General features: G+C 38.1%; 2 protein-coding genes across 2 annotated transcripts in view; both read left to right on the top strand.

Moving 5' to 3' along the window:
• Positions 1-55: 55 nt before the first annotated feature.
• On the top strand, positions 56-9713 carry LOC310637748 (uncharacterized protein). Its single transcript, XM_083358254.1, has 4 exons — positions 56-341; positions 4127-4222; positions 4390-7115; positions 9355-9713. Exons 1-4 carry the CDS (start codon positions 332-334, stop codon positions 9436-9438), a joined length of 2916 nt encoding a protein of 971 aa, XP_083214380.1. The 5' UTR covers positions 56-331; the 3' UTR covers positions 9439-9713.
• MYH7B (myosin heavy chain 7B) overlaps positions 9360-10636 on the top strand; it is a 77008-nt gene continuing 75731 nt past the window's right edge. The window contains exon 1 of the mRNA XM_083358256.1: positions 9360-9434. The gene's annotated coding sequence lies outside the window, so the exon portion shown is untranslated. The remainder of the gene's footprint in view (positions 9435-10636) is intronic.

Below are 10636 nucleotides of genomic sequence, written 5' to 3'. Positions count from 1 at the left end.
TTTGCGGAGCGGGCGCCATATTTGAATGTGGATGGTAGCTAGTGCAGAGCAAGGAAGGGAGGGAGGGACTGGAACGTGGTCTGAAGTAAAGATAACGGGATGGGGAAAATTGTATTACAGGGCATTTCTCCAACCCGGAAGCTATGCACCCAAGCTGCTGCCTGTCGGGCGTTTATTCTTTACAAGGAATAAACTGTATGTCGGGAAAGGTGACCTCACCATGTAGGGGTCCGGTCACAGAGGGGTGCAGAGGTCACGCGTCAGACTTGTGAGCGCCTTTGACATCGCCTATGCCGCCTTGGGGTTAAACCCCACTACCACCCCCGCATGGATGAACTCCGGTAAGATCTGCGAAGGGGACGCCCTTCAGGTGAGAGGAAAAACTTCCCTCGTGGAACGAGATGGCCGCTGAGGGAGGGCGAACAGGAGTAAACCTTCACAGGGTTGAGGTGAAGTTCAATATCGGAATGGAGACCCCCTTTTCTGGAACAATATGCTCTGAGGTGGAACTAAGTTCTAATGAGGCGATTCAGGCTCTTTCTTTTTACTATCCAAGGAAGCATTCATTCATTCCTCTTATTTAACCATAACACAAATATACCTGTATGTGAAAATAGCCCTCACTTAGAAGATCCCTTGGACTGCAAGGCGATCAAACCAGTCAGTCCTAGAGGAGATCAACCCTGACTGCTCTCTAGAAGGCCCGATCCTGAAGCTAAAACTCAACTACTTTGGCCACCTAATGAGGAGGAAGGACTCACTGGAGAAGAGCCTAATGCTGGGAAAGATTGAGGGCAATAGAAGAAGGGGATGACAGAGAATGAGGTGGCTGGATGGAGTCACTGAAGCAGTAGGAGTGAGCTTAGATGGACTCCAGAAGATGGTAGAGGACAGGAAAGCCTGGAGGAACATTGTCCATAGGGTCGCGATGGGTCGGACACGACTTCGCAACTAACAACAACAAGAAGAAGATCCTTGTTTCTCCTTTTCACACACACGCCCCCTTTTCTTCTTGTCCTTTTTTAATACTGCTTCAGACACTTTCAAAAATAAACAACGCCATAGTTTCCACCTATTAGGTTTCTCTGGCAGTGTCTTATCCGGGTAGGAGTAGACATCATCCTATCTAGTCAAGAGAAGCTCAGCCTGATATTGATACCTGCTTCTTGTTTCTTCTGTGTAAAATTTGAATTATACAGTCTTGGAGGCAAGAACTTTTTGTAAACAGAAAGGCATCATCCAAAGCGTTGCTAACTTATAATTGGTAGTAAGAATAGAATTGAGAGACTTGATATTTCTCCATTTTTATTGAAGCATGGCACGACATGCCCTGGCAGCATCTTTTTTTCTCCTGTTACTTATATATTATCCTCATTAGAGTGGCCTTGTCTTATGCCTACTAACCAATCAACAAGGCAGTCTTAAATTATTTTTAATTCACCAGAATTAATTTCTATGGATGTAATGTGTAATACAGTGCCTTTGTCATCCTTTTTTTTTAAAATTCCATTTATATCCCGCCCTTCTCCGAAGACTCAGGACGGCTTACAAGCTTAGCAGTAGAAGACTATATAATTTGTAGAAGACTATATAATTTCAGACTATATAAGCAGGATACGGATCAATAATAATACATTTTATGTTGGTGTATTTTTCTGCCAGTTGAAGAATGTGTCGATAATACAATTTAGCAAGGTAATAAGCTAAGCTTGTGGAGAATGTTAAGATCAGTGCAATCTTTTTTTGTTTTGTTTTTTACCTTTTGCCTATTATTTTCCAAAAGGCATTCAAAGAAGTAGATTCCTGGAAAGTTGAGAATAATCTGGCCCATTAGCAGATAGCAGTATTTCAAATGCAGTTTATATAATTATTTTGGTCTTTAATGTTCAGCTTGATGTAGTTAATGCTATAAAAATGTTAGATCAGTTTAGGATGATGAAATATTGCATATTAGTTTATTGATTTAAATTGGAACAATAAAATATATTTTGCCTACTTATTTTAAATATTTAATTATTTAAATAATTTACTTAATAGATTTAGATTTAGTTTTTAGATTTTATTAGATTTATATACTGCCCTTTCCTGAAGGACTCAGGGCGGTTTACAGGGCATTTTAAAATCACATCAATATAAAATACAAAGTTAAAAGAGAATTAAAAGATTAAATTATCCCTGAAAATAAAACCCCAGTTAAAATTCTCAGCCTGGGTCAGAGAGCTCAAAGAGCCAAGTCTTCAGGTCCCAGTGGAATGAGCGTAGGTCAGGGGCAGTCCTGAGCTCCACGGGCAGCTGGTTCCAGAGGGCAGGGGCACCCACAGAAAAGGCCCTCTCCCTGGGTGTTATCCACCAGCAATCTTTTACCGGCGGCACCCTGAGAAGACCCTCTGCGAGCGCACTGGACGAAGGGAACTTGATGCTGGCAGCAGGTGTTCCCTCAAATATCCCGGACCCAAGCCATTTAGGGCTTTATAGGTCATCACCAGCACTTTGAATCTCACCCAGAGAGCAACCGGAAGCCAATGCAGCTCACGGAGTAGAGGTGTTACATGGGAGTATCGGGAGACCTCCATCACAACTCGGGCAGCCGCATTCTGCACCAGTTGTAGTCTCCGAATGGTCCTCAAGGGCAGCCCCATGTAGAGAGCATTGCAATAGTCTAAACGGGAGGTCACGAGCGCATGAGTGACTGTGCGTAGGGCATCTCGGTCCAGGTAGGGTCGCAACTGGCGCACCAGGCGAACCTGGGCAAAAGCTCCCCTGGTCACAGTTCGTATATGATCTTCAAAATTGAGCCATGAGTCCAGGAGGACGCCTAAGTTGCGAGCCCTATCAATGGGGGGGTAACACCTCACCCCCCATCATTAAAGGTGAAATAGTTTGGTTAGCCCGAGATGCCGGTACGCAAAGCCACTCAGTCTTAGCAGGATTGAGACGAAGCCTGTTTCTTCCCATCCAGACCTGGACTGCCTCCAGGCAACGGGACATCACTGCGAGGGCATCGCTGGGTTGGTTCGGGGTGGAGAAAAAAAGTTGGGTATCATCAGCATACTGATGATACCCCACCCCGAAACCACGAATGACCTCGCCCAGCGGCTTCATATAGATGTTGAACAGGAGGGGGTGAGAGAACCGACCCCTGAGGGACTCCACAAGCAAGAGGCCTTGGGGTGGATCTCTGCCCTCCCGTCAACACCGACTGCGAGCGGCCCAGGAGATAGGAGAACCACCGTAAAACGGTGCCTCCCACTCCCAGCCCCCTGAGACGTCGCAGTAGGATACCATGGTCGATGGTATCGAAAGCCGCTGAGAGATCTAATAAGACTAGGACAGAGGAGCAACCTCTGTCCCGAGCCCGCCACAGCACGACCAGTGCCGTCTCCGTGCTGTGCCCGGGCCTGAAACCCGATTGGTACGGTTCCAGATAATCAGTTTCCTCCAGAAACAGAGGAAGCTGTTGTGCCACCACGCTCTCAACAATACATATCAATTCAAATGTAAGCATTATTCTATTAGATTTAGTCCCAGGGAAGTGTATATATAATTACAACATAATTTTAGGTTCACCACTCCCACTCTTCAGTTATTAAGTAAACACTCCAAAAATGTCAGTCAAGGTACAATCATTGAGAGAGGGAGGGAGGGAGGGAGGGAGAAATAATTAAGAAAGAAAGAAAGAAATATATATATATATATATAGAGAGAGAGAGAGAGAGAATCAAAAATCCTTCTATATGGTATAAACATAAATAATAAACATATAAGTCATATGTACTCCTATAACCTATAAACATACATATGATATTAACATATAAGTAGGATATTTCTATCTCTTAAAATATTTTTATTCTTAATTGCTGATTCTGTTTATATATTAGGAACATAACTAAAGTTATATATTGTGGTATGTATAGTATGTGAATTAAGTATGTGAATTCATTACATCAAATCTATTTATGTGAATAAATGGACAAAAATATATTTGGGACCATAGATACTAAAAATTATTTTAGATACTAAAATAGATACTAAAAATGTTGATATGATTTTTGATATAGAAATACTGTCAGATCCATTTTAAAATTTATTTTGATTTCTAATAAAACATACTATATTTCTGTTTCAGATGCTATGTCCAGCAAAAACCTGGCAGACTGTGACACAGAAAGTGAATGTGATTTTTATTCTGACTATTGGGAACAAAATGTTGCATATAACAAAGGTAAATATGCCAGACAACAAGGAAACTGATATTTTCACTGCTTTTTCTAAATTACTAAATCTATTGTTTTTAGCACAGGCAATTTACATTCTTGTTGTGATACTGAATTTTGTAAAAATCAACAAATAGAAAGCAAACATTTCTGTTTTTCCCTTTATTTCTCCTAGATTTGACTGACTCTAGCAATTACTTCTGTTTTGATTCATGCAGCTTGTTTGAAAAAGAAAAAGGGGAAAAGAAATTGCATGGCATAGTGCTTATATTAGAAAATAGCCAGGTGAACAGTTTCTGCAAAGAAAATCCTTTGCTGCAAAGAGAAAAAGTAGATTGCACTAGTAAATTGCAAGAGGAATTATCACTGGAATCTAAATTATTTTTAAAGTGTAAGAACTATAATACAGAGGGCCAGTCGCTGAAATCTTTTTCAGGCAAAATAATTCCATTCATATACAATAGTTCTTATGGAGATGATTTGAATTTAAATAAAGCAATCCCTCAACTGATCATTACTGAAAATTCCATTGAAGGACAAATCATTTATACAGTGAAAGAAGCTTGTGCTTTTGATAAATTCCATCAGAAACAGTCATCAGATGGTAACCCTCCAACTTCAAAGCAAGACAAAGCTGTGCAAGTTTCTTCTACAGAAATAAAAATAGAGGACAATATTTGCTATAAATATTTCAAACAATCACCAGTATCTACTGCAATAAATAAAGATCTGAAGAAACCTAAAAACTTTCACAGTTTTGAAAGTCATTTAGTAAACAGCCATTCAGAATACTCCTCAGAATATTCATATCAAATTGCTGAGCAAACCTACTCAAATTCCGGTTCAGAAGAGCCTACTATTTCTTCGACTCCAGAAGCAACTAATGGTTCATTAGCAAGCAAAACTGAACTTTCAGATGTGAGTGAGCATGAAAATCCCCAGAGCCATGCTTTAGTTTTTCAGTTTAAAGACTCTGAACAAAACCAACCATTTAAGAAGTTGCATCTTATTTTAATGCCACGAAAACAAACCACACATTTTAAAAAGCAGGGAGGACTTTCTCAAATTCTAATTGATGAAGCCAATTATCTTCTAGGAACTAATTCAGATCCATCAGAATCTAGTTCTTCCAATGTATATTCTGATCAAGCATTACCTACATCAAATCTTTGGTCCTCATATTCATGTTTCCCATCCTTCAAATATTTACAGGCAAATCAGTTACCTCACTTTTTTCTTAAGTCAGCACCCCAAAATCCAGTTAAATCTGCTTTTCAAAAAAGAAAACCCAAAGTGTCCAAACCTGTAAAATCTGTTGTGTTTACCAAACAGAAAACATTGCAAAGAGACAAAAAATATAAAAGTAAGCCATCTATTTTCTCCAAATTTCATTCACTCAAAACATTGGACATTGAGCCTGTAGAAAAAAATAAAAGAGTAAACACAGAAATAAATGAACAATATATGTCTTTAAGTCAAACATCTAAATGCCATTGCAGCCCATTGCTTGACTTAACTGTTGATCTGCATTCTGAAGACAAAAATTCTGAAAAGTTCCTAACTCTTCACAGAAGATCTCACAGAAAAACTCGAGTAGGCAAAGTCATTCATAGATTTTCCTCCCATTATTTGTTAAGTCCTAAAAACAGTTTGGAAAGGCTTCGCTATATTTCTCCAATTAGGAAAAAAAATCATTTGAAGATGCAAAATATACTGAATTATTTTTTAGGCTGGACTGGCAGACAGAACAGAGATGAAAAATGTAAAGAGGGTATTTCTCCCACTTCAAAGATACGGGCAAATGAGACATTTATTTCACATATGCCAGCTGACAAAACAAATCCAACTATTCCACTTCATCCACATTCATATAATTCTGTTCCATTTCCTGCCACATTGCCTTTTGTAGATGTTTCCTCTTTGCAAACAGAGAGAAGGAATCCTACAGCATTATATATTTTTCCAAATGAATGTAAGCATTCATCTGCTCCCTGTGTGGAAATGGAGAGGGATCCTTTGAATCCTGTGGAATCTTATGGTAAACACAGCACCTGTCATTCTTGTTGTGCACATTCTAAAACACAACAGCTACCAAATAAATTAAATATGCGTAATAATAAAAGTATGGAAAAACTGAATTTTGGAACTGGTCAGATAGCAGGTGGAGATTTGGTCCTGAAGAAGTTTTCAGTGTGTTCCTGTGGAACTATGTCACAAAATGGTTTGTTTCCTAACGATGATATTTCAGAGTCAGGTAGAAGGAAACCTAGAGCAAGCCCAGATAGTAATTGGAAAGTCAATAAGACTGCCTCGAACAGATGGAATTCAACTGCAGGAACCTTCAACACAGAGAAAGTGTGCTGTGGTTGTCACCATGTCTCTCCAACATGTTCTTCACACAATTCATGCAAACACAAACCTCCAAGAAACCAAGTTATTGAAGTAGCATCTTTATTTGAAAATGGATTTCCCATAAGGAATTTGAAAGAGGATGTAGAAAAAAATAAAACAGGGAAAATAGGTGAAAGAAAAGTCAAATTCCATCTAGGATCAGATGCTTTACAAGAGACTGATCTTTTAACCACACACATTTCATCACCAACTAATGAATGTCATCAAATACCAAAACATTCTGTTTATCAACCTGAATGTTCATGTTGCCAGACTGCTGTAAAAGAACACCTCAGCACATCAAAAGTGTCTAATTGCCTTGGTTCAGAAAACCACATGCCAAAGAACTACCTCAACAGAGAGAGTATTTTTCTAGTGGATCCTAATCGGCAGATTAAAAGCCAGTGTAAATGTTCCCATGAAATCTCTCTCTTCAAGCCTGAGCAAATTGATGTATATTCAGGAAACAGACCTGAGGTTTCAAAGAGGAAGGAACCCAAACTTACCCAGGTTTGTATTTTGTCAAGTAAATACCAAAATAAATGACTTAATTTGGAATATTAATGCTGCAGTACAGTATGCATTTACCTAGGAATTAGTCCATTTTTTAGTTAATACATAAACTTTTAGAAGAAAAATACTTAACTTTTAATTCTTAGAAAAGCAACAAGTACTTTTAAATGACTTATTTATATCAATGTGTTCTTGATAAGTAAGACAATAGATAGAATGCATTGTAACGTAGATTCTCTCAATCTTAAATACTAGTTTCCCAAAAGATTTTGCATCTATATTGAGAAAATGCTTTCCTAAAATACAGTATGTTGGTGTTGTCAGTAATCGGTTTCTCTGCTAGCTTCCTGGTCACTGCATTTGTAACAGCTGCTGATTCTAAATTATTTTCAAAGGCAGCTCCACTAAGACTATTCCTGTTGCATAATAATAATAAAGCTACTATCACTGATTCTTCCTGGTTCAGATAAGGCTATAACTTAGAAGATTGAATACTAGGTTACTCCATATTGGAGCAACCAAAGATTTGATTACTATTCCGTCATAATTCAACTAAACCATCAATTTAGGGAGAGGCAAAACTATTATAAAATAGTGACCCCATTTCTTGTAGACACTCCAGTGGTCAAATGCTGCCAAGAAGTCGCAGAAGAAATATACTTGACCTCCAGCTCTTTGACCAGAATGACTGGTGCTGTTTCCTTTGCATGTCCAGGCCTAAACCATGAATGAAAGGGATCTAGATGATTTGTTTATTCCAGGATCTTCTTAAGCTGATTCCCTGACATCTTTTCAAGAGATTTTTCTCATATGCAGAGGCTAAATACAGGTGGAAGTTGTCCAATATATTTGTGATCTAAAAATGGCTTCTTCAAAAGGAGGTACATCACCGCCTTTTTCTAAGTAGGTGGTATTACACCTGGCCTTACAGTGTCATTAGTTACACTGAATTACACATATTCTACCAGAAGCCACCAGGCAGGGCACAGACCCAATCCTCAGGAGTGCAACTTATATTACAGAGTTGTCTCTATAAATTTTTAAAAGTTCCAAAGTATTCTAGGTCACAATGTAAAATGTCATAGCAGTTACTTCACATGATTTCTCAGCGCTAAACCCAGCCTTGAGCTAAAACGAGCTTGCCAAAACTTATAAAAATCATCAATTTGTTCTGCAGGCACTATATCTTTCCTGTTCTTCCCTAAAAGGAACAGGACTAATCTGGACAGGTTTAACAGGCAGGAATCTGCAAACTCAATAGCCACTATTATAGCTGCTATTTAGCTTGTACTATTAGATAATTGTATTCACTTTTCCTTTGGTGACATATTGGGCAATTTTTCATTTACTTCATCTTTGGAAATTAGGAGGCAATCTTGTTCTATGTGTTGTTACCTTTTCTCATAAACACTAACCAATGTGCATCAGGTATCTGGGGTGGACCATCCCAAATAGTCCCTTGGAGAGATGAAGTTTCCTTAGGATCCATAGCCTAACCCAGCGGTTCTCAACCATTTATATACCCCGCACCCCTAGAACACTTCTGTTACATTCTCGCACCCCTTACAAAAGTTCAAAATAATGGCAACAAATTATGCATATACACTATAATTTTGAAAATCCAAGTTTTTGGGAACCCCTGGCCTAATCAGATCAATATTTGATCAAATATTTAGTAAATTACATACTATAGATATGCAATCAAACTTACTGTGTTCCACATATCAGTTAAAGTACAAACTAACATTAAAGCAAAATAAATTTTGTATAACATTGTCTTTTCCATTTGGTTTAGTTTTATTGTTTGTATTTGGACCAGATATAAATGCAAAAATGTTTTTTGTTATCTTAAGGCTTTTCATGCAAAAGATATAATGTAGTTTTTGGTACAGCCATAAAAGCAAGTCATGCTTTTTTTCCTTTTTGCCTTCTGATCAAAGAAAAACTCGCAGCCAGCTGTGTAAACAAAATTAAATTAATAATGCAATATATATTATTTCCATTGATTTTTTATTAAATATCTGGAAAATGTAGAATGTATTAGTATGATAAAATGTAATCATGTTATATCTATAGTCACACTAAAAATATAGTATTTTATAGAGATTGCTGAATAAACTAAGCTCTAGTTTTTTATACATTTTGCAAAATCATAAAGTAACAGTACATCTCCAAATGAAGCAAGTAATTATATCTTAAGGTAGTTTTTCATTATTGACATGTTTATTTTTCTTAGGAGTCTTCATTTAATCATGGTTGGAAGAGACCTGAACAATGTAAACACTGCCAAGAAAAAAATCAATACAGTCATTTGCAGTAAGAAAAAGATGATTTAAAAATAATGAAATATTGGTAGAACTTGATGTGAACTTCAGAGAAAACCCATTGAAGTACCACAAAAAACAGTTAGAGGCATAAACAGATATAATTTCACTGATGAAGAATATGCATTCCGCTCCAATGTATAAAAGGGTGAGAAGATAAAAGCTTCCTGCAGAGATAAGTGCTGTTACACTCATTTGAACTTGTTTCTGAATAAATATGCATAGGATTAAGTTCTTAATAATGTATATCAAATAGAAAATGTCTACAATAAATTTCAGAGGGGTAGACAACATTGGCCTCTTACAGCAAAAATAGTAAAAGGTATCTCGAACTAGCATATTAATAATGGCATATCTTTTCATAGACTAGATCCCGCAAAAGCAGGTATTTTGTGTTGTTAATCAAGGAATACACGCTTTGAAATTGTGATTCATTTTAAAGCAGATTCAGTCATCATCATTGCATATACAGGTAGTCCTCACTTAATGACTATTCATACAAGTTATAACAATGCTGTCAAGTGCAAGCAACCAAACCACTCCATGAATAGTCTAAATATTCTGATCAATAAAGAACAAGAATCCCTTGAGAAACAGCAGATATAGAATTAGGGGTTTGACCTCAAGAGGTTTCCTACACCAAACCAACACCAAACTGGAATGTCTCATTCCTTCTAGAGGATCCGTCTCTCTTTCAGCTAGCGATTCCACCTGAACTGCTGAGTGAATGGTAGTTTCAATCAGTCACTGAAATTCCAGCCGTTACAACACTCCTATGGTCACATAATCAAAAATTGGGCAACCAGTTGGCATTTCCAACTATAGAACATGGTCTTCTCATGGGCTGCTTCAACACCCCTTACCCACCTATCTTCTTCCATCTCTGCACTTTTGGCCTAGTACTCTGCCACCTATCACTTCCACCCTTATCCCCAGCTTATCTTCACCATCATCCTCTTGCTGCTGGCCTAGGATTCAAGTGCTAGGTTAGGGTGCAGCCCGGGGATGCACCTAGTAAATGTGGCAGGGGAGTAGAAACTTATCTGCTGAAGGAATCTGCACAGCCAGGCCAGGAAAGAGGCAACAGGGTGATGCTTGTAGAGGAGGCAAGATGACAGTGTAGAACCCTGTCTTGTGCTGCCAGCACAAGAAGTGATAGCCTGCAAACTGTAGAGTGCAAAATATAGCAAAATC

The sequence above is a fragment of the Vipera ursinii genome, assembly GCF_947247035.1.
Source record: "Vipera ursinii genome assembly, chromosome: 3".
In the NCBI taxonomy this organism is placed as follows: domain Eukaryota; kingdom Metazoa; phylum Chordata; class Lepidosauria; order Squamata; family Viperidae; genus Vipera; species Vipera ursinii.
The sequence above is the reverse complement of the archived record's forward strand: the minus strand, read 5'-3'. Positions and strand labels throughout refer to the sequence as shown.

What these genes read in the sequence shown, in the direction of transcription:
- LOC310637748 (XM_083358254.1), top strand. An exon ending in AAATGTTGCATATAACAAAG is followed by an intron (nt 4,223 to 4,389) that starts GTAAATATGCCA and finishes TATTTCTCCTAG; the next exon opens with ATTTGACTGACTCTAGCAAT. An exon ending in AGGAACCCAAACTTACCCAG is followed by an intron (nt 7,116 to 9,354) that starts GTTTGTATTTTG and finishes TATTTTTCTTAG; the next exon opens with GAGTCTTCATTTAATCATGG.